The sequence below is a fragment of the Furipterus horrens genome, unplaced genomic scaffold, assembly GCF_987537825.1.
Source record: "Furipterus horrens unplaced genomic scaffold, mFurHor1.1.pri manual_scaffold_10, whole genome shotgun sequence".
In the NCBI taxonomy this organism is placed as follows: Eukaryota; Metazoa; Chordata; class Mammalia; order Chiroptera; family Furipteridae; genus Furipterus; species Furipterus horrens.
In genome coordinates this window covers 47,201,412-47,223,611 of record NW_028327180.1, presented here as the reverse complement: position 1 = coordinate 47,223,611, position 22,200 = coordinate 47,201,412, and the positions used below count along the sequence as shown (strand labels likewise).

Sequence of the window (22,200 nt, the reverse complement as noted above, 5' to 3'; positions counted from 1 at the left end):
GGGGAGCTGAGGAGCCCAGAGTTGGGGCTGGGCTGGCATCCTAGTGGGCTGAAAGAGGGTTGGACTCTAACTATGGGTGAAGCCCATTAGAGGTGGATGCAGGAAAAATGGGTAGGATGTAAGGACTATTTAGGCTCTGAGGAATTGGGCATTTATGTAAGAGAAATAGCAGCTGGCAGAGGAAGCAGAGATTGGACTGGCAGTGGAGAACAAGGTGAGGTAATAGAGAACAAAGAGTGTGCGTTGTGATTCTTATTAATTTCCTAGATGGTGCCTGGCCATGTGCAAGTTGTTAAAGCTCCATGACGCTGTAGATAAATGGTATATTTATTCCCCCATTTTACAGGTAAGGACATTGAGGCTCAGAGGTGGAAGAGCCATGGCCTCAGAGGTTGAGGTGAGGAAGAACAAATATCTCAGAAGCTGGACACATGTCCCCTGATGGAACTGGAGAAAGGCGCTGTCCTTGAGAAGGAAACTGCACAATAACAAGTCATGTGACCAGGGAAGGGGGCTTCCTGTTTCCCGGCCCCTCCCAGGCCAGCCCGGGCCAGCCCAGGCCTGAGCTGGCAGTGGTGAGAGTGACCCCAAGAGTGTCCAAAGACTCAGGCCTCTGACCAAGTGCTCCTGGAGGAACAGAGAAGTAGAGTGGGCTGAGGGGACCCAAACCAGTATCGGGTTCTTTGGTCAAGGAAGGCATTGGGAAGGAGAGAGGACTCTTGAAGTCCTCATCCTAGGCCCAGATAGGGGAGGGAGGAAAGCACCAAGGCAGTGAAAGATAAAGGAGGCACAAGAGAAGGGGAAGGTAAGGGCAACCTTGGCAGGTAGTGAGCTGTCAACGGAGGCTTTAAATATGCCAAATCAACATTGATGACTCAAGACCCCTTCTGGAGGGGGAAAATCAATACCCACTTCACCGAAGAGGAAATCGAGGCTGTAATTTGCCAGGACAACAAAGGCAAGAGCTGAGACCAGGCTGTGGTTTTAGGGGGGACAAAGGAGGGATTCAGGGCACACTGCTTTCTGGACAGCAATGAGTGGGCGGGCCACAAGGCCCCGGAGCCGGCGAGGGAGGCATGCTCAGCCTGTAAGTGTTCCCCCTCCCTGCCACAGCCTGCTCGGCAGGACCCCAGGGCTCAGAGCTTTGTTCAGAGCTCAGTCCTGGTGGTCATTTGCAGGTTGAGCTGGACCCTGTGGCAGAGAGTTCAGAAGAGGCTGAGGCAGCCAGCGGAAGCTCCGAGCTGGGCCCTGTGCCATCCCAGGGGAGCTGCAAGCCTGAGCTGCTGGGCCCAGAGGTGGAGAATAGACACAGCCCGGGTAGCAGGTAAGGCTCTCTTGGTCTGTGCCCCCAACTCCAGTCCTTTCCCACCCGTAGCTCTGCCTGTGCCCTCCCACCACCCCTGCTCACACCTACACCATGGCTCCTCACTGCCTGCCTCAGCCTGATTTTTAAAGCCCTGTATGATTTTCAAAGCCCAGCTTTGACACACGCCCCTTTGTGCCAGCCACCCCAGATGTCCCCACTTCCAGAACCTTCCATTGTTTACTTCTTCACAGAACTGACAAAGAGGCTGATGGGGACTCTAGCAGAGGACTGGTCCCAGCCCTCGAGGGGCCCCATGAACCCACAGAAGAAGCTCACCAGGACCCTGAGGCAGCTCCACGGGAAGAGGAGATTGTCCCCTCTGGACCTGGGGCTCCTGATGTGTTTCAGACTCTCCAGCATGTCCTGAGCTCACTGGAGGCTGCCGCTGCTGCCTGGCACTGCCAGCCCCTGAGTTGTGCAGGGCCAATGGAAGTGGAGGACAGAATCAAGGGGGAACCAAGGCCCTGCCTGGAGCAGGAGGGGGCCAGGGGCTTCCAGCGGGAGGTAGCCCACCTGGCAGAGAGGAATGCCTGGCTGCGTTTGGCCCTAGACAGCCGCGAGAATGAGCTAATCCACACACAGGCCTCTCTGGAAGCCATCCAGGCAGAGAAGGAGACACTGCAGAGAGAGGTGAGTGTGGCATCCCTGCCTTCCAGGGCTTACTGTCAGAGGGAGGAGGCAGCCTGGCCTTGGTGATGTTCAATTACTTGTTCACTTGAAAAACTTTTATGCAGCATTGACTGCTGAGCCCAAAAAGAAACAGGTTCCTTGCAATCTTAATTAAAGTGATCAGGGAGGCCCACGGAGGAGGTGACACTTGAATAAGGACCACTTGGAGATAAGAGAAGAGCCATGCAAAGATCTGGGGGAAGACCATTCCAGGCAGAGGGGACAGCATATGCAAAGGCCCTGAGGTGGGAGTGTGATTGGCAGATTTGAGGAACAGTGAGTGAGGAGGTGAATGGGAGGAGATTAGGACGGGGGTGGGGGTGGTGACAAGGCAGTTCCTGCAGAGCTTTCTGGGTGCAGGAAGGACTTGAGTTTTTGCTCCTAGTGAAGTAGAAGCCATGGGAAGTCCTGAGCCTGGGGAGGGGGGCCAACTGATGCATGTGTTCATGGGCACCCCCTTGGCTGCAGTGGGAGGAATAGCATGTGCGAGGACGAGAGTGGAATCCTGGAGATTCAGGAGGAGGCACTGTCTAGACACAAGAGGGTGGAAGTTGTAGAGGTGGCGAGAAGTGGGCAAATTATGGGTGATGTTGGCAGTTTTGGGTGTGAAGGCTAGAGGCCACCTCAGCATGTGGATTAAAGTCACGTGGCCGACGGCAGTCTCAGGGAGCAGGCCTCAACTACAGATGGTAAGACCAGGGCTGCAGGAGCCCAGAGCAAGGGAGGGGGTTCATTTTCCTACAGAGTGGGGCTCATTTCCCAGCTTGGAAAGAAGTTTATCTGTTTATTTCACCTGCACCCCGATCTCTGCAACCTCCAATCTGTTCTCTGTATCTGAGTTCAGTGTTTTGTTTTGTTTTTAGATTCCACATACTCATATAAATGAAATCATATCGTAGTTGTCTTTCTCCGTCTGGTTTATCTCACTTAGCATGAGGCTGTCACCATCCATCCATGTTGTTGCAAGTGGCAGGATCTCATTCCTTTTTAAGGCTGAGTTATATGTCATTGTATACATGTACCATGTCTCCCTTATCCATTCACCTTTTGATTGACACATAGTTTGCTTCCATGTCTTGGCTAGTGTAAATAATGCTGCAAGAACATAACAGTACATATATATTTTGTTTCCTTTGAATAAATGCCCAGAAGTAGAATTGCTGGAAGTAGAACTGCTGGATCCTATGGTAGTTCTACTCTTAATTTTTTGGGGAGCCTCCACACTGTTTACAATACCAACGGTGCACGGGGCTTCTTTTGTCTCCACATCCTCACCAACACTTGTTATTTCTTCTCTTTTTGATAATAGACATCCTAACAGGTGTGAGGTGATATCTCATTGTGGCTTTGATATGTATTTCCCTGATGATTAGTGATGTTGGGCACGTTTTCATGTACCTGTTAGACATCTGTGTATCTAAAGAAAGAGAAGTCCTGAGTTGCTGAGTACATTGCCCAGGGTTATATAGTGAGGGATTTGGTGCAGTGAGTATTTGGGGGTCCTGCCTTCCAGCTGGGGCTTTTGCCACTGTCCCAAGAACAGGTTATTAGTGGGGACTGGTGGGTATCTGGAGCCCCCCGACCTGACATCCCCCATACCTCCCAGGTCCAGGAGCTGCAGGATTCCCTGCTGAGGCTGGAGTCCTTCCCACCTCCTTCTCACAGCCAAGTAGGTGGCTTGGGCAGTGGTTCCAGCAGCTCTGGGGCTGCCAGGGAGTCCTGGGCCACTCAGGTGAGTGTGGGAGGCTCAAAACCACTAATTTGAGATCCTTAGGGTTTGGGGCAGTGAGACCCGAATCTTGGCCATGTGATACAACAGTTTCTGGGGTTGGAAAGTGTAAATCCATGGTACTGGGCTCTTAATGACAATCTGGGATCCTCTTGCTGGCAGGATCCCTTCTCCCTGTCTCACCCTGTGCTCCAGCGCCTCCAGAGTGATTCCAGCACCCAGATCCCTTGGCCTCTCCCCAGCCAGCCCCTTGCCCCTGAGATGCACACGATGGAAACTCAGATAGAGCAGCTCCGAGGGTAAGAGACACAAATACTGAGCTTGTAAGAGCACTGGCACCTCCTCAGCCAGGATATAAACCCAAGAATCCATAGCTGAAGTGGGGGTGAGGGTGGGTGAGAAGAGTGGAAATCTGTCAGGTCGTGACTGCTCTGCAAGGCCTCTCACTTTTGCTTTTCCCCACCTTTGGAGGTAGGAGCATCAAGAAGCTCAAATGCTTTAACCGTCTGCTGTCAGCTGTACTCCAGGGACACAAGGGTCGGTGTGAAGGCCTCAGCATGCAGCTGGGCCAATGGGAGGCCGAGGCCACAGCACTACACCTGGCCTTGCAGTACAGGTCAGTGCATCCCGTCCATGATGTCACTGGCTGGGAAGAGGTGCAGTGTGCTCAAAGGATGGCCCTGATCCACGGGGTTGCAGGGCTCCAGTGGGAAAGCACTTTCCCCCACCATGCAAATGAACTTAATTTTAGTTAAAGGATGCTGAAGGGACTTGCATGCCCTCCGAGGGTGGGAGTGTGGGAGAAGTGAGGGATTTGGGAGCAAGTGGAAACACCACTTAGACAGAAAGACAGGGCTGGGTTTCCTGGAGCACTCAGAACCAGTTTCCCACAGTGAGCATTGTGAGGAAGTGTACAGGGTCCTGCTCACTCTTCGGGAGGCACACGCAGGAGCAGAAGTCCCCAAGAGTGACCTGGAAGCAGCTGAGAAGGAGGCTCAGAGGCTGCTAGCTCAAGAGGAGGCTGCCACAGATGGAGAGACACTGTGGGATCCCCAGCCAAGGTACCCTTGAGAAACCCTGGAAATGGGCGGACCAGTGAATGGGGTCCTGATTGGAGAATGGGGCTCCCAGAGTCGACCCTGTGGAGATCTGACTGAAGTTGGCTGTTTGTTACTCAACAGATTTGTCATGGTAGTTGACAGCCACTGGGGTTGGTATAGGACCCACCGGCTTTGGCATGAAGATAAATGATGGTGCCCATTATTATAAATGGCATGACAGCGCTTAATAAGGTTGGCGTGCTGCTAAACAGTATGGCAAGCTGGGTGATGATGCCCATTGTGTTGGTGTGGTGGTGCTCACCATGTGGGGATGAGGAACAGTGCCCATTGGGTTGGCACGATGGTGTCCAACATGTCAGCCTGAGCAATGATACCTATTGGTGTGATGGTGTTCAGTATGTTGTCTTGATGGATAATGGTGCCCATTCAGGTTTACATTATGATGCCCACCATGCTGGTAGGATAGCACCCACCACAGATGTCATAGAACCCATCATGGACAGTAAGATGGAAGATGATGGAGCCTACTAAGGTTGGCATGAAGTTAGCGCAGCCACACCTGCCAGGGTTGACACAGGCCCCTTTTCTGTTTTCTATAGCCCTAGGGGCAGCAGTGTGGATAGGCCCACACCACAGGAGGTGATCACCCAGCTCCAGGGCTATGTCCAACGTCTTCAGGAGCGCCGTGCTCTGGTGAAGATTCCCCCAAAACCTGGCCCCACCTTGGCACCCATGCCTACTGTGCCCCATGCAGAAGCCCTGGTACAGACCACTGTGGGGACTCAACCTGGCCCAGCCCTGCCCCGGCTGGAGAAGATGCAGATCCAGCAGGACCTGGAGACCACACGGGTACACATGAGCAATGATTACTATGTTAGTCTCTCCTGGTGGGACAAAACCCTTTGGTGAAGCTGAGAGGGATGTCATTGGGTGACCAAGGAGCAAGGAAAAGTTCTGCTGGGCTAGAGGTAGGCTTCCCAGAGGGAAGAGAATTGGGGCTGGGGTTTTAAGGGATGAATAAGAGTTTGTCCTTTGGAATTCACTTTCTCATAGGATTTTAAATTTGGCTTTCCAAAATGCCCTTCCTATGGAAAAGAAATGGGGCACGGGACACAATCTGAGCTCTGTAGCTTGGCTTGAAAGACCTAAGGTTCTAGACTGGGAGAAACTCCAGACCTTTCCACTGAGCTGCTACTTGACCTTGTCTGAAATACTTGCCCTCTCTGAACCATTATATCTATAGCTGTAGTTTTTATGGGAGGATTATCTCTCTCACCACACAGATCGTGGTGAGGGTTTGAGTTCTTGCTTGACCATCCCTCAGTTGGTGCCTCTTGAGGCCTCAGTCTTTCTAGAAGTTCACCTTAGAGGCACAAATTCTTTGCCCTCGGTTTCTCAGGAGACACTGGAGGACCTGATGCTGAGGCTACAGCTGGTGCGGCGGGAGAAGCGGGGTCTGGAGCTCCAGGAGGCCGCTCTCAGAGCCCAGGGCCCAGTCCACATGCTCCTGCTGGAGCAGCTGCGGTGGGAGCAGGCACAGTTCCAGACTTGTGGGGCCAGCAGCAGTGGTGGTGACACTAGTGGCGGGAGCAATGGAGATGAGGAGGCGTGGTCCCAGGTGAGCCTCCCTGCCTGGACCTAGGAGGGATAGCAGTATAATACTGGTTAAGTGTCTCTGGCCAAGACTGTTTCCATTTCTTCACAAAGAAATGAGTTGAATGGTAAGCTTCAGGTAAAAATTCACACTTTGTACTTTGGGATTTCTTTCTTTGAAGGTATTGAGCCCAATAAACTCCAAGGGATTTAGTGGCTTCCTCTCAGACCTCTATCTCCTTCCCATCCCCCAGGCCATACTTCACTTCTTCCTAAATTTTGTTCTAGCTTACTCCCTGAGTCCTTCCTTTTTGCCCCTTGCTGTCTAATCATGTCTGCCCTCTGCTTAAAGCCTTCAGTGACTTCCAAATCCTCCTTTGAATCATCTCTCCCACCTTCAAGCCTTTGTAACTGCTGTGCCCCTGCCAGGAATATGGGACACTTCCTTCTTGGTTGAGTCCTTGATCTCCCACAGGTCTGAGCTCAGACATCACCTCCTTCAGGAAGTCCTCCTGAACTGCCTTCAGATGAGATTACCTGTTATTTATTTTCCTTGTTAGGGAGTAATTTTATCCTTATTGGGGCATGTCACAAGACTGGGGGCTCTATGAGGGCGAGGACGGTGCTGCCACAGTCTGGACATCAACATTCATCTTGAGCTGAGCACACTAGACAGTCATTTCCCTCCCTTTTGCTTTCTTCAGGGCCCTGCTCTCCCTGGTGGCAGCAGGGGCATTGATGGAGGCCTGGTGGGCAAAGTGCAGGACCCAGAGGAGCTAGCTCAGGAGCTGTCAGCATCACTCATCCGGTGTGTGCCTGGGTCCTGGGTTGGGGGATACTTGGTCTGAGAGGGTTGTGGTGGTGCAAATGTGAGAGCCTGCGTGTGTGTGCAGCAGTGGCCGGTGAGCACCTGTGTACAGATGTGTTCTCTGGGAAACCCATGGGTAGGGGGCTGGGTAGAGGGAAGACGGGATTGGCTGTGGCTGTGAGCCCTTCTCTTCCCACTCTTGCACCAGGGCCCTGGGCCTGTGGGAGCAGCTGCAGTTTCTGCGGGAGGAACTGGAACAGATGGCTCAGAAGGGGCGAGCCAGACGTGCTCAGAGTGCCAAGCTGAACAATGATTTATGTAAGGCTCACAGGTGGGTCCCTCTCCCCTTGTGACCTCAGAAGCATTCCTGGTTTTTTTCTGGGCTTCCACTTCCCTCCTATAAGGTGGGCTGCAAGCTCAGTCCATCATCCCCTATCTCCCCTGGTGCCTGATGTGTGTCAGCCCCTGCTGAGTGACACTGGAGTCCCAGGAAGACCCAGTCAGGGAGTACGTAGCCCCTGTCTTGGGTGGGGCAAGGGGCTATTTCCTCACTCAGCCTCCTCACCCCTCCAGATCCCTGGTCCTGGCCTTCCAAGGAGCCCAACGGAAGCAGGAAGAGCAACGACGGAAGCTGGAACAGCAGGTGACACTAATGGAGGCCAGACAGGCAGAGGAGTTGGCTGTGCTAGAAGCTACCACAAACGTCCTGGGGAGACCCAAGCCACCCCGCCCACCTCCCCGGCCAGGCGAGACCTTTCTATAGGCCCTGTACCTGGCTGTGTCTAAATGTATCAGACAGTGCTGGCAGGCCATGTCATAAACTGTCCTGGAGCAATGTCATGTGGTGTGACTTGGCATGCTGAGGTTTGTTTGGCTTGATGTGATGGGCCTAATACGCCTGGGTGCCTGGGGCCTGATGGGCTTTTGGCTGGCATTTGAGAAAGATTCAGTGTCTTTCAGGTGGCACCCTGTGGCTTGTGATTGGGGTCAGCAGGGTCATGCCAGAGGTGGCCTGGGCTGTGGGGACACTGTCCCCAGGGCTGGCTGGGAGGGATTCATGGGTCAGTGAGGTCTCATAGCCAGAGCTGAAATTCCAGCTCTCACCTGTCTCCAGAAGCCCAGGGAGGGGTCCATGGTTGGGGCTGGGGGTGGGGGCAGGGCATATCTTTCCCTTTCAAGATGCTGGGTTTGGCCTGGCAGATGTTCACAAGAGGAAGATGCCCAGGTTCCAGAAAAAGACCGAGGCCCTCATGGTTCAAGGTGTGAAACATTTGCTGGAAAAGTGTTGTGCTCTGGGTGCAGGTCCAGGGAGGAGGAATCAGAGGTGGCTTTGGAACTTGAATGAAAAGAATGTGGAGCTACAGTAAAGAGCTTAAACACCTGCAAGCAGAAACTCAGGGACTTATACTGCAGGCACTGAGGAACTCAAGAGTATGTGCTGATGCTTATGGTGAGCACGAGGTCCATTGGGCCCTAGAGGGCCTGGATGGCCCCTGATGAGGCTAAATTCTGGCTTTCAACATCAAGCTAGGGAGCTGTGGGAGTTTTAGTGTCAGATTAATAACAGGCATCTGATTAGCATGTCATTTGCATGCCTCCCCCCAACCTTGTGGGGTCTGAAAAGAAGGGCTGGGTGAGACCCTGGGCCTGGATTAGTCGCCAGCAGTCCCCTCCTGGGTGGTAGCTGAAACCCAAACTGGGGATTAACAAGGATTTCTTCCCAGTCTGGCAGTGGGGGCACTTCCCAGGCTGAACCTGTGCAGGTATGTATGGGCAGCTGCTTCTGGCTGGGGAGGGCAAGACCAGTCTGAGGTCAGTGTCAGTCAGGGACCTGGCCTCAACCCAGTCCTCCTGACCCACAGTGCTGTGGCTGGTGACCTTTGGATCCTGAGCGCTCTCTCTGGACCAAGGCAGGCTTGGAAGACAGCAGAGAAACTGAGGCGGGCAATGTTGCCCATGCAGTGGGCAGAGAGGAGCTAACCATATCTCCTGTTGTCCCTCTCCCCCACTCCCAAGAGTCCAAGAATGACCTTAGCCCCCTCTGTCCTACCAGGGTGCCCGTGGGAGGGGGCAAAAGAAGACCAGATCACTTGTTGGAGGGTGGGAAAGGAGTTAGAGCTGGAAGAGGGGGCGGGGACTGGTTCCCAGGCTTCCCAAATTAAGGTCTGGCCGTTCCCACGGGTGCCTTTCAGCAGATGGGCCCAGGCCTCTTTGTCCCTGGTCCTTGGCTGCCTCAAGGTCAAATGTCACCTCGGGCTGCGGGCAGGGGTCAGGGGGTTGGATTTGGACCTCCACTCCCCTCTTAGCCGCCCCCAGACATAGGTGGGGCCCCAGGAGGTGCAGGGTCAGCTGAGCTACTGGGGGGGGGCAGGGCAGCTGTCAGGGGTTGGACCTACTCAAGGGTCTGGGATTTGCAGCAGACCTTACTCTAGTCTCCAACCCTGCCCCCTGCCCAAGACTTGTGTGTCCCTCAAACCTCAGTGCCCAGCCCTACTCTGACTCCCTTCCCAGAACCTTCTCTCCCTTTCTGAGACACCTCCCCCTGACCCTTTGCCCACCATGGATCCTGGAAGATACAGACAATGGACCTAGGACCCTGTCCTACCCCAAATAACAAGTCAGTGGCCCCATATTTCCAGGCAACCCCAGAACCAAAAGGTCTTTTCTAACCGCCCTGAACCCCTCACCCAGCAAGGCTTATAGGGCAGAAGTCCACTCTAGTCAGACACATAGAAAGTCCTTGCTCATGTCTAACCCTAGTACATCTTGCTCTCTGTACCTGCTAAAACCTCCACCTCCCATCCAGCCAGACCCTCCCTCGGAGGCCCAGAGTCCTAAAGATTTGGGGGGCTGTACTTGCTTTTCCAGGACCTTAGTTTCCTTTTAAGTGCAGCATATTTTCTAAGCACTCCCCTCCCCAACTCCAGGGTGCTTCGTCAGATGCCATCTGGAGAGGGGGTGCCTTTTTCTAAGGCCCTTTCCTGAAAAACGGGCATTGGAGCCTCAGGGGCAGAGGGCACTGCTCTCCTGCCCCTACACCTCAGAGGCCCAGTCAGGTGGCCTCGTGTCTGGCTCTGGGCTGGGTAGGGCCGGGCAGGAGATAAGGCTGGGCAACAGGACCTGCAGGACTACAGGGTGAAAGGTGAAAGGAAGGGCTTTTCCAGCCTGTTAAACGTTAACAGGCCCAGAGCCAGAGGCTCTCGCTTCTTCTGCCAGAAGCGGCCTCGGAGCATTCAGAAGGTGCTTAATAAATGTTGGTTGGCCCCATCCCAGGGTCGGGTTGCGTGGGTGGGGAGGTTTTGCAGGATGGCGGCAGCTGGGAGGAGAGCTCCGGGAGCCTGGAAGAGACATCTGCAGTCCAGCCGGCTGCCTGGCCAAGCCCTTTTCATAAAGCATAAGAAAAAAAGGAAACTGAAGGGGAAGGGGGCAGGCCGGGGTGGTGGGCACTTCTGTCGCCTCCAACCTCGCTGGGAGGGTGGGCGACCTCTCTGACCTCGCGCTCCCGCCAGCCCCCGACCACCACATCCCTTCCCCCTGGATGTTTCGAGTACCAGGTGTTCGCCTAAGCAGAGACTGGGTGGGTGGGGGTCGGACGCGGCGACTTACTGGAAGAGGAAGCACACACAATCCATCTTGCAACTGTGCAATGCCCTAGGGTGTGCGGCCGTGCGTGCGCGTGTGTACTGCACATGGGCAAGCCCCCGGGTGCAACTGGACCCCCGTTATTGCTTCTGCCGGGAATGCGGGGCTTCCGAGGGGCACCTTAAGGGCGGTGAGCGACGCAACGTACAAGGCAGGAGGTAGAGGGGAGAATCTTGAAGAGGAGAGGTTGTAGAAGAGCAGAGGGCAGCTGCCGCCCAGGTTCCCGCCGCAGCTCGGCAGGGGTTAAGGCTGGAGCAAGCGAGGACGGGGGCGGGGACGAGGAGGGGGAGGGTCAGGCCAAGCGGTCCCGCGATCCGCCCTCGCCCGCCCCTTCGGCCCCGGCGCGGGGCTCAGCGTACGGCCACCCATGCCCTTATAAGGGCGGCTGTCGCCGGGGCAACGAGCGCCCGCCTCCAGTCCGCGGCGCGCGCCCCTGCCCCCGCCCCCGCCCCCCGCCCACCCCGCGAATGGAACGTTGTGTGTCAAACCGGCCGCAGCGCGAGGCCGGCGCACGGGGTCTGCGGCGGCGGCGGCGGCGAGAGCGAGGCTCGGGCCCAGGCTCAGGCCCAGGCCTGGTGTGCGTGGCCGAGGCGGGGACGGCAGCTCGGGAAGCGCCGGCCAGCGGCCCTGCAGGCCCCGAGCGACCGCCGGGGGGCTTCGGGGACTCAGGGGGCGCGGCGACCAGCCCCGGCGCGCGCCCACCGCCCCTCCCCCTCGCCGCGGGCGGCCGCGCAACTTGGGGCTAAACTTTCCCCCGGTCTCCCGCGCCCGAATGGCGGCCCGCTAAGTTGGCCGTAGCACCGGGCCAAGCGGCGGCCAGGCCAGAGGGCGCCCCCTGCGCAGCCCGGGCCAGGCAATGGCCCGCGCGCCTCCGCCGGGGCCCCAAGGCGGCGGGGCGCGAGTCCCCGGGGGCCCCGGCCCGCGCCTCTAGCGCGCCACCCCCGGCCCCGGGCCCGGCCCCGCGCACGCGTGGGAAAGTTGGCCTGGAACCGGCCGGACCAGTTCCGCCCGGGCGCGCAGACCGGTCGCAGGAAGTTGCTGCAAAACTTTTTTGGGGGGTGTAGCCGGTGTCCCCCGCGCGCCAGGGCCGGATGCTTACTGGGTAGAGCCCCCCGGGCCGACAGGGGTGCCCGGAGGGAGGACCGCGGAGGGGGCGCCCCGGCCCCGCTGCCCTGGGGCTATGGCCATGGTGACCGGCGGCTGGGGCGGCCCCGGCAGCGGCGGCGACACGAACGGTGTGGATAAGGCAGGCGGCTACCCGCGCGCGGCCGAGGAAGACTCGGCCTCACCCCCTGGCGCCGCCAGCGACGCAGAGCCGGGCGACGAGGAGCGGCCGGGGCTGCAGGTGGACTGCGTGGTGTGCGGGGACAAGTCGAGCGGCAAGCACTACGGCGTCTTCACCTGCGAGGGCTGCAAGAGCTTCTTCAAGCGGAGCATCCGCCGCAACCTCAGCTACACCTGCCGGTGAGCCCTCCCATCCGTGCCCCGCCGCCTGCACCCGGCCCGGCCAGGCCCGGGCCCTGACCTGCTCGGTCACCTTGGGCCTGGCGCTGACCTTCCTGGGCCTCTACTCCCCCTCCGAGATAGGGGCACAGCCTGCTGTTCTCCTCTCCATTCCATTCCTGGGATTGTGTATACAGTCGGCGCTGTATGGATGCAGTTCCCCCAACCGGTGGTCCCTTGAGCCTTCCACTCCAGTTCCTCGCCCCTCCTCCCTCCCTCGCTTTTCTCCGGAGAGGGGTCATCTCCTCGCGAAGAGAGATTGGGGTGCTGTCAGGGGTGGGACCTTAACCTCAGGGCACCGCCTTTCTTGGGAACATCGTCGTACGGGGCCCGCGGGAATCGAACGTGGAACTTGGACTACGCAGCTCACAGCGTCCAGGGGCCATTGTCTGCTGCCGCGGGGATCAATACGGCGCGCCCTAGGGGTCAAATATCACTTCCAAAGTCGCTCTGGGCACGGAGGCGTTGACGAAAGCTAGGCAGAGCTGGCACAGGGCAGCCTCCTTCGCATGGGGGACCCTGTTGTGGTTGGGGGGAGCTGGGCACACCCCCTGGGTTCACCCTGGGCTTGGGGTCACCGGAAACCGCCTCTGGAGAATGGGGAGGATGGGGAGGCCGGCTGGATTTGACTTCACCTCTGCAGCTCCACCCCCGCAGCCATGAGAGGAATGAGACCCGGGGCTCCTGGAAAATCCCTGAAACTTGGGTGGCTCTACTTCAGGTCGGGTGAATGTTTCCAAGAAGGCCTGAGCTGCTCTAGGTTGGAGTCCCCATTGACATGGCAGGCCTTGCTAGCTTCTCTGGCAGGAGCGGGGGTTGGGTGTCCAACCAAGGGCCCCTTCCCACCACTCTTGGGTGAGCATCCTTTTGCTCCATTGTCAAGCCCCTACTCCGAGTCCCCCATGAATATGCCTGGTCTCTGCCAAGCCAGTATGGGAAGCCCCATTTTCTGTATGTGCAAAACTAAGGCCCCTAGAGGTCCTGGTGTCTGTTCTGGGTCACCCAGGAAGAGAACCTGCCCCAGTTGGGGCTTAGCAAGCAGATGTTGGGGTGGGGAAGGAGGGAAGCAGGCCCTGGTAAAGTAGCTCAGTTGGTTAGAGCTTCGTTGGGATAGGCCAAGGTTGCAGGTTCAATCCCTGGTCAGGGCACATACAAGAAACAACTAATGAATGCACATATTAGTGGAACAATAAATCAGTGTTTCTCTATTTCTCTTTCCCCCTCCCTCTCCTTTTCTCTCTCTTCCTCTTTCTAAAATTAATAAATTTAAGAAAGAGGGGGACAGCTAAGTTGGGGTCAGAGCCCTTCCCAGGAAGGATTTGTTGGTGAGGCTATTGGGTGGGTCCCTGAGCACCTGGAGTTTGGCCCCAGGTCTGGGGTCAAGGCCTGTGCGCGCGGGTGCTTGTGTGTGTGTGTGTGTGTGTGTGTGTGTGTGTGTGAGAGAGAGAGAGAGAGAGAGAGAGAGAGAGAGCGCGCGAGTGCGCTAGCGAGCGAGTGAGAGCTGGCTTCCTCCCTCCTCCAGTGCTAACTGGGCCACCAGACTGGCCTCATTCTTGCTGCTGGAATAACTGCCTGCTTCCTGGCTGGGCCTTTGTGGAGTACAACAGAGAGGCTCAGGTGGTTTTGGGGGCCCAGAGGCTCCCTGAGAGCAGGAGTACTGAGGCAGGGGAGAGGAGGTGTTATTAGGGGCTGGCAGGTTCTTCAGAAACTCAGTGCTGTGTCACCAGGTGAAGTCACTGCTCCTCTCTGAGCCTCAGATTGATTCAGCAGTTCCCTCAGTGCTCATCCTGGATGGTGTGATGTCCCCCTTTCCCCCCAGAGATACTCAGACTCCAAGTCCAGCCTTTTCCCGGTCTGGTAGAGACATAGTGAGATGCGGATGCCCAGCCTGTGGAGTCTGGGTTGGGCCAGAGAGAGGGATAGGTCTGGGGTCCCAGCAGAGAATAAGGGGCTCTCCCTGAGGTTGGGAAGGACTGGCTGGAGGAGGACAATGGGAGCTGGGCCTTAAAGCATGAGTGGTTTGGTCCGGCAGATGCCCAGTGGCAAGTTGGGGGGAGCAGTATTGTAAGATGAGACCACCCAGGCATGGGAGAAGTTAGAGCTGAATGGGCCTGAAATGCTGGACTGAGGGCCACAGGGAGCCATGGAGGGTGTGTGAGCAAGGGAGTGCTCTGATCAAATTGAACTGGAAGCCAGAAGCCCAAGAGGAACCTTAGTTGGGGCCCGCTGTTGGGCCAAGCATGTGCTTGTTAGGTGGGATAATAGAACTTTCTGTTTCGCCATTTGGATGACCAGGAGGGCTGTCTCAGCTCCAGAACTGGGCAAGTTGAGGCAGAAGGTTCTGGGCCACCCCTGAGGTCAGGGTGTCCTGAGCTGGGCCCCTGTCTACCCACCCACCCACCCCAGGTCTGGCTGTTTCCAGCTGGCTGCCCACAGCCTGCTGACTAGGACCCTCCCCCTCCCACTGCCTGTCTGCTGGGCTTTGTTCTGGTTCTGCCTGAGCTACCTCCACCCCAGTGGGGCCTCCTCTTGGGGGCTGGGGCTGTTTAGGGGCAGAGGCCTGGGCTCAGAGGCTTCTACTTGCAGGATCCAGGTACTTGGAGGTCCTCTAGAGCCTTGGCTCTCCTAAAGCTGCCATTGGCACTTCTTGCTGGGGCCGGACACCTCCAGAGCCTTTCAGACTCCCCTACCCCTTTCCCCAGCACATTTTGCAAGGCGTTGGCATCTGGCCTCCCATTTCCAAATGAGGAAACTGAGGCTTGGTGGAGAAGTTGCCCCTGGAGGGTCAGGGTTGCATTCTGGCTGAGAGGTGTTTGATTTTTAACTTTATTGAGTATTTTACTCTGCCATTGTCTCTGGGTGACCTTCTTGGTTCTCAGCTGGAAGCCCAGGTTGGAGAGAATTATGGAGGGCAGGGGCCAAGGGGAAGAGGTGTGAGGGACATTTGAGGAACAAGCACTTGAACCCTACTACCTGGGGTTGACTCTGGACAGGGAGCTCATTGCCTCACTGGGCTCGGCCATCTGACCCATCCCTGGGGGAGACAATGATGATTTCTGAGGGCCACCAGAAGAAAGCTTCTTGGGCTTGGTTAGGAGTTGGAAGGTCTTCCCAGAAGAAGGGATGTGGGTGTGGGGTCCTAAAGTGGGGACAGAAGTTTGTTCATTCATTAGCGGCAGTCTTGTGCAGGGTGATAATTTGGGGGACCTCACAGTGCTATGACCCCATAGGCTGGCCCTGGTCTGGCCTAGCCTTTACTCCCTTAGTCACCTCCTAAAGCCCAGCTCTCTGACCATGTACCTTCCTGGCTTTTCCATTGGCCTTGGAACAAGACCCACCCCTTAGCCTGACAGTGACCATAGAAAAGGAAACTGTTTAGGCCTCCATATGTTCATGTTTCCAACCTTTTGCTCTCCTTGCACTCTCTGCTTGTAATTAATTGTCTTTCCATTCACCTGGGGAACTATTCTGTCTTCAAAACCCAGTTCCAATGTACTCTCCCTCCTATGCTAATCAACTTTGTGACAGACTCCTATTCATCTGTCAACACACAGTCTCAATTGTCCATTCCCCTGCAGGCTTAGACTCTGTACCCCTTTGGGACCACCTACCCAGCCTGGGGTGGGTGGGGCACTGGTGTTTCCCAGGGTGCAGCCTTCAGAGTTGGCTCACAGGGTGGCTTGGGGAGCAAGATGTGGGTGTCATGGTGACCCACATGGTGACCTCTACATGGCCATAGGTCCAATCGTGACTGCCAGATCGACCAGCATCACCGTAACCAGTGCCAATACTGCCGCCTCAAGAAGTGCTTCCGGGTGGGCATGAGGAAGGAGGGTGAGTCTCCCCTGGGGTGGGGTAGACAAATGGCCTGTCCTTCACTCCCACTCTTGAGGTCTGGTGCCTGCTAACCTCATTACCACCGATCTGAGATCCTACAGGCCTTGGTCTGGCCCAGGGCTGGAGGAATCCAGTTATCTGTGGCCACCTGGTGGCTGTGCTGGAGCTGGGGCTGCAAGGGATGCCCTGACTTGGGCCCATGTTAGGACTGTTCTCCTGTCCCCCTGGCCTCAGAGGCAGGTGGTCTAGCTCCTGACACTTCAGTGACCCCTCCCACCTGCTCCCTAATCTGACTACCACTTTTTAAACAAGGACATATTTTAAAATTTGACTTGCTCCCCCCCCCACCCTCCCCGCCCCAGTCCCCACTTATGTTTGCCCAATGCAGGAATTTGCCGGATTAAGTCAAAGGGCAGCATGTTCTTCCATGTGACCCTTGGCCTTGGGAGCCAGAGGGAGGCCTAGCCTCTTGTCTCTGCTCTGGGGACTTGCGTGGATATGTGCTGGCAACTGGGCCTAGAACTCCACCCTTAGAATTAAGGTGGAACTCAGATACATCCACCAGGAGCCTGGGGGCACTAGAGCAGAATCTGGCTCCCATGCTGGCTGTCATGTCTCTGCCTAGACTCACAGGGGCTAGACTGGCAGTTCCTCCCTACATTTAAATTGAGTCTCTTGTCGGAAGCTCGTTTCTTCTCTGCTGTGCCTCTAGAAGAAGCTAGGAATGGTTGCTCAGACTGTCTCTTAAATCATCTAAGCACTCCCTTTGATTCTTTTAAGTTTGAGGTGACTCTCCTGCCCCATTCCCCTGGATTTGCTTTCACTTGTCCATTGGACCTAAAATCCTTATGTACTTCACATCAGGGCTTCAGGGGTGGATACCATTGTAATTGCAGCTCATGCCCCAAGCACAGTCCTACCTCAGGGTCTTTGCATGGTCTCTTCCTTCTGCCTGGCACATTCTTCCCCTAGACACCTGCATGGCTTCCTTCCTCACTTCCTTTAAGGTTTGTTTAAACAACATCTCCTCTTAGAAGCCCTCCTGACTACCCTTCATCCTCTTCCTTGATTTTGCACCATTTACCTTGCTTTGCTCCCTCATCAGATTGTCTACTCTCTAAGGATAGGGATTTCTGTCTTGTTTTCTGACATAACCCCAGTGCCTATAGACCAGGTCCTACAACACAGAAGGTGCTCAATAAATGTTTCTTGGCTTGAATTGCTATCCATTTAGCTCTTACTGTGTGCCAAGTGCTGTTCTAAGCAGGTCTGGTAGATTCTTATGAAATTCTGTGGTTGGTGTCATAATCTTTATTATTATCTCCTAAATCTTACAGGTAGGGAAACTGAGCTCAGAGCAGAAGGGTGAGGCCATTTTGCCAGGGTATGAGAGCAGTAGAGTTGTGGTTGTGGCTTGAACCCATACATTCTGGGCTGAAGGATGCTCAGGAAGTGGGAACAGTAAATACAAAGGCCCTGAGGCGGGAACATGGCCAGGAGATGGAGGAATAGTGGAGGTTGGGGTTTAGAACCCAGTGAACAAAGGGTGAAGAGGAAGATCCCCCAACCCCTGAGAACCAGGCTCAACTCAAGCCCCTGCTTCCGCCCCTGGCTCCCACTCATGTCTCCCTTCCCATTTGCTTATGGCAGATTGACCAGAAGTTAATGGAGGTGGTGAGACACGGCCTGCCAACTCATTAAAGCTCATTAATTAGTCTCTGCCTGGCACCCATCCTCATCTGCCCCTCTTCCCACCTACCTGGTCACTGGGGACACTGGCTGAGGCAAGCATCATGAGTCCTCTCCCTCACAGTCAAGGCTACTGAGGGCAGCTCATGTTTATTGAGCACCTGCTACTGTCCAGGACTCCATTTTCAGCACTGGGGCTACTGCAGGGACTCAGACAGATCCTCTTGGGAGCCATGACCTGGAGGGCAGAGCTGGTAGCTAGAGAAATTATCCCATCTCCATAGGAGAGATGACTTGCTTTAGGGACAGGCTGGCCAGGGGCCCCAAGTTCTAGGAAGGTTCCCCTTCCCTGGCCTCATTTTCAGATCTGGGACTCCCATGTTTGACAGGTAGGGGCTTGATTTTCAGGTCAAGCCTCTTTGGCTGCTGAATGGAGCTCACACAATCCATTGGAAGGGAGCCAGGCATGCATGAAATTTGCTCTCACCCAGTGGTCCTGTTCCTACCCAGGAAGGTCATCCCACCATGGTCCTCCCTTAGGAAGTGGGGTGGGATTGGGCTGGACAAGGGCTCAGGCTGGACACACAGGGAAGAGCAGGGAGAGGCCTGCAGGACCCTGGCCCCTGGCCTCCCAACAAGCTGTGAGCCCATGGGGTAGGTTTGGAGATTTCAGGGAAGGGCTGGGTGAGGTGGGCCTTAGAGGGATGGGGCTGAGTGACCCTCTGATGACTTTGTCTTTCCCCCTTTATTCCTCCCTCTCTGGCCACCACGATTCTCTGGATATCCACTTTCCCTCCTCTTCCCTTCTCTTCTTGCTACCTCTCACCACTCCCTTGTGCTCCTGCATCCCCCCCCCCCTTACCCATTTTTCTTTCTTCCCCCGTTTCTGTCCCTCCTCTCCCCTTTTATCTCTTTCCCCTTTCTCCCGCCCATCTCTATACCCCCTCGCAGCGGTCCAGCGTGGCCGCATCCCACATTCGCTGCCAGGCGCTGTGGCCGCCTCCTCGGGCAGCCCCCCAGGCTCTGTGCTGGCTGCGGCAGTGGCGGGCGGGGACCTCTTCCCAGGGCAGCCTGTGTCGGAGCTGATTGCGCAGCTGCTGCGCGCGGAGCCCTATCCCGCAGCGGCCGGCCGCTTTGGCGCGGGTAGCGGTACATCGGGTGCAGTGTTGGGAATCGACAACGTGTGTGAGCTGGCCGCAAGGCTGCTGTTCAGCACAGTGGAGTGGGCTCGCCACGCGCCCTTCTTCCCTGATTTGCCGGTGGCCGACCAGGTGGCGCTGCTGCGCCTGAGCTGGAGCGAGCTGTTTGTGTTGAACGCTGCACAGGCGGCGCTGCCCCTGCACACGGCACCGCTGCTGGCCGCAGCTGGTCTGCACGCCGCGCCCATGGCCGCCGAGCGCGCCGTGGCCTTCATGGATCAAGTGCGTGCCTTCCAGGAGCAGGTAGACAAGCTGGGCCGCCTGCAGGTCGACTCCGCCGAGTACGGCTGTCTCAAGGCCATTGCACTGTTCACACCTGGTAAGATGCACTCCAAAACGGGGAACTGGGGAGACTCTTGGGGCAGGGTGTGTGTGTATGTGACCCCATAGCCCTCCACTCCCTGGCCTCCTGCCTGCCAGACCTTTGGCCCTGCACCTGCTATGAGTGCTAATGGCGGCAGTGGAGGAGGTGATATAGGGGGTATGACACCTTGATACCCCCATGTGCATCCCAGGTCTCTTAAGAACTCTGACTCTGGTGTCCAGGCCCCAGGCCAGGTCTGGACTGGTGACTCAGGTTCCCACAGCTTCTGTGCCTGATTCCTGGGCTCTCTGAGACCTGCCTGCCAGCCCCCCACCTCCCTATTTCCTCATCAAAGTGCCCTTTGTGTTCAGTGAGAGGGGTGGGGGCATGAGAGGGGAGGTCCCTTACACCTGGTTTGGGCTCCTCTACCCCCCCCCCCCGCCCCCATCAGGGTGCTTCCTATTTAGCACTTATGAAGGGGTGCTCAGAAGCAGGCAGGGGTGCTCTGGCACCCTGATTTCTGTGACCCCAGACTTCTGACCCAGAGCCCCCAACCTGCCCTAGGGCAGCCTCTAGGCCACCAGGGCTGCACTGGATTGAGAAGGGGTGTGGCTTTCAGGTCCTTCCCCTTGAGGAGGGGCCAGGCTGTCCTAATACCCTCCTTGCCAGTTGTAACCATCCAACCACCAAAGCCCTACCTAATTCTAGGGGCTAGTGGCACAGCTGGCTCTGTAGTCTGGAAGGTTCCAGACCCAGGCCATTCTGGGAGGTGGCCTTCATGTGAGAAATATGGCTTTGCCTTCCTTCTTTCCCCAGAAGACTCCTCTGCCCTCCACCTTCAAGGGGCCCCATCTAGGCGCTGTCACATTCACCCACACCCCAGGCCCCTCTGGGCCTTGCTTTTCTCCCCAAGTTCCCTCCCAGTTGTTTTCCTTGACCTTGATTAGAACTTGTCTCCCTGTCCAGGCCTCAGTTGGGGTCCCATCCACCTTTGAAGTATCAGTGCCTGTGTCTGTGTGTTATTGTCCTCAGATGAGGCCACTTCCATCTCTCTTGAGGACTTCTGCCTCAGATATCCCCATTTGTGCCCCAGGCTCGTGTCTCCCACCTCCTGAATGCCCCCTTCTGTCAGTATCCATAGCCCCAGTGGTGCCCCCCAAAATCCCTGGGACTCTGTGTCCTTCTGCCACATCACACTCCATCTGACCTTGCCCTTGTCCTCCCAGATGCCTGTGGCCTCTCGGACCCAGCACATGTGGAGAGCCTGCAGGAGAAGGCGCAGGTGGCCCTCACTGAGTATGTGCGGGCCCAGTATCCATCCCAGCCCCAGCGCTTCGGGCGCCTGCTGCTACGGCTCCCTGCCCTGCGTGCAGTCCCTGCCTCTCTCATCTCCCAGCTGTTCTTCATGCGTCTGGTGGGCAAGACACCCATTGAGACGCTGATCCGAGACATGTTGCTGTCTGGAAGTACCTTCAATTGGCCCTATGGCTCAGGCCAGTGACTGGACAGGACCCAGGGCACCATGGTTGGGTCTGCAGACCTCAAGGAATGTGGCTGCTTGAGCCTCAGGGGGGATTCCCCAGACAGAAGACCCTAGCTTCTCTCCTCAGCCTCCTATTTTTTAAAGACTGTGAAATGTTTGTCTTTTCTGTTTTTTAAATGATCACGAAACCAAAAAGTGACTGATTGTCCAGGCTCTGGTCTTGTCTTTCCCAGAACACTCTGGCCAAGATTGGGGGATGGACTGAGGTTCCAATCCTGGAAGTCTTGTCCCTCAGCACCTCAGGCATGAACTTGTGGAATGGTGGGGTTAACTTCCCTGGTGTAATGGACAGGGCCTGGCGTCTGGACTGGAGGGGCAGCCGCAGCCAGGCCGGGGTCATGTTCATCAGGTGGCTTCCCCTGGACATGTGATCCATGTTGGACACTACATGGTGAATGAGTCAAGGCCAATTAATAAAGGTGTTTCCTACCTGCACAGCCTCCGTCATCTTTTGAAGGAAGGGCAGCCTACCATGGGGACCCACTCCCGCCACCGGGAAAAACCACAACCTAACAACGGCCCTACTTTTTTGTTGGACAGTGTTGTGGGGAAACTGAGGCTGGGGTGGAGTGGGGGCTGAGGTCAGCCAGTGAGTCTGTAGGAATTAAGCCTAGCAGATGGCTCAGGTTCAAATTCAGGCTCTGGCTTAAGAGAGTGAGCCTCATAGGTTCATGTAGGCCCTGGATCAAACACCTCATTGTTGCTTTTGATCAGCCTTTAATCATGGCATCTGGGCCCGTGTCCTCAGAAAAAACATCTGGGGCTAATTCTGTCACATGATAGCTCAGACAAAGCCCTCCACTCTCCTGGTCATGGTGATTGGTCCTGGGAGGACATGTGGCCTAGAGCTGGCCAGTGAGATTGGATGGCAGGATTTGAAACTAGGCGGATATACTGTAAACAAAGCAGAGCCAAAAGAGGATCAATTTCACAAGATGCCTTAGGAGCCCCTGGATCCAGCCATGCCTGGAAACCTTTGGTTGTTTCAGTTCCATGAGCCCAGACTTCCCTTTTTGTATCTGAGCCGGTTTGAGTCTGTATGTAACTAAAGAACTTGTAGCCCCTGCTGGTGTGTCTCAGTGGATTGAGTGCCAGCCCATGAACATAAAGGTTGCTGGTTTGATTCCCTATCAGGGCACATGCTTCAGTTGTGGACCCTGGGTTTTGGGCCCGTTTCTCAGTTGGGGGCATGCAAGAGGCAACTGATTGATGTTTCTCTCCCTCTCTTCCTCCCTTCCCCACAGACTTTGAGACTTT

General features: G+C 56.1%; 2 protein-coding genes across 5 annotated transcripts; both read left to right on the top strand.

The window, feature by feature from the left end:
* Positions 1-549: 549 nt before the first annotated feature.
* Positions 550-8,114, top strand: USHBP1 (USH1 protein network component harmonin binding protein 1). 4 transcript variants are annotated; one of them, XM_090288898.1, is made up of 12 exons: positions 550-1,087; positions 1,179-1,324; positions 1,558-1,996; positions 3,642-3,767; positions 3,927-4,063; positions 4,240-4,380; positions 4,658-4,825; positions 5,425-5,674; positions 6,225-6,443; positions 7,123-7,226; positions 7,435-7,557; positions 7,800-8,113. In XM_090288898.1, the coding sequence occupies exons 1-12, from the start codon at positions 1,034-1,036 to the stop codon at positions 7,987-7,989; spliced, it is 2,097 nt and encodes a 698-aa protein (XP_090145024.1). In that variant the 5' UTR covers positions 550-1,033; the 3' UTR covers positions 7,990-8,113. The 4 variants fall into 4 exon arrangements, with proteins under 4 accessions (XP_090145024.1, XP_090145026.1, XP_090145027.1 ...); XM_090288900.1 differs by having other exon boundaries at positions 7,435-7,544; positions 7,800-7,941; XM_090288901.1 differs by lacking the exon at positions 4,658-4,825 and having other exon boundaries at positions 7,800-8,114.
* A 3,238-nt stretch (positions 8,115-11,352) lies between these two features.
* On the top strand, positions 11,353-21,378 carry NR2F6 (nuclear receptor subfamily 2 group F member 6). Its single transcript, XM_090289902.1, has 4 exons — positions 11,353-12,332; positions 16,111-16,205; positions 18,849-19,415; positions 20,627-21,378. Exons 1-4 carry the CDS (start codon positions 12,049-12,051, stop codon positions 20,899-20,901), a joined length of 1,221 nt encoding a protein of 406 aa, XP_090146028.1. The 5' UTR covers positions 11,353-12,048; the 3' UTR covers positions 20,902-21,378.
* Positions 21,379-22,200: the final 822 nt, after the last annotated feature.

Bases quoted from the DNA above. Each gene is read 5' to 3' on its own strand.
- USHBP1 (XM_090288898.1), top strand. From the start codon at position 1,034: ATGAGTGGGCGGGCCACAAGGCCCCGGAGCCGGCGAGGGAGGCATGCT. The intron at 1,088-1,178 runs GTAAGTGTTCCC...GGTCATTTGCAG, and splicing joins GAGGGAGGCATGCTCAGCCT to GTTGAGCTGGACCCTGTGGC. The intron at 6,444-7,122 runs GTGAGCCTCCCT...TGCTTTCTTCAG, and splicing joins ATGAGGAGGCGTGGTCCCAG to GGCCCTGCTCTCCCTGGTGG.
- NR2F6 (XM_090289902.1), top strand. From the start codon at position 12,049: ATGGCCATGGTGACCGGCGGCTGGGGCGGCCCCGGCAGCGGCGGCGAC. The intron at 12,333-16,110 runs GTGAGCCCTCCC...ACATGGCCATAG, and splicing joins AACCTCAGCTACACCTGCCG to GTCCAATCGTGACTGCCAGA. The intron at 19,416-20,626 runs GTAAGATGCACT...TTGTCCTCCCAG, and splicing joins CATTGCACTGTTCACACCTG to ATGCCTGTGGCCTCTCGGAC.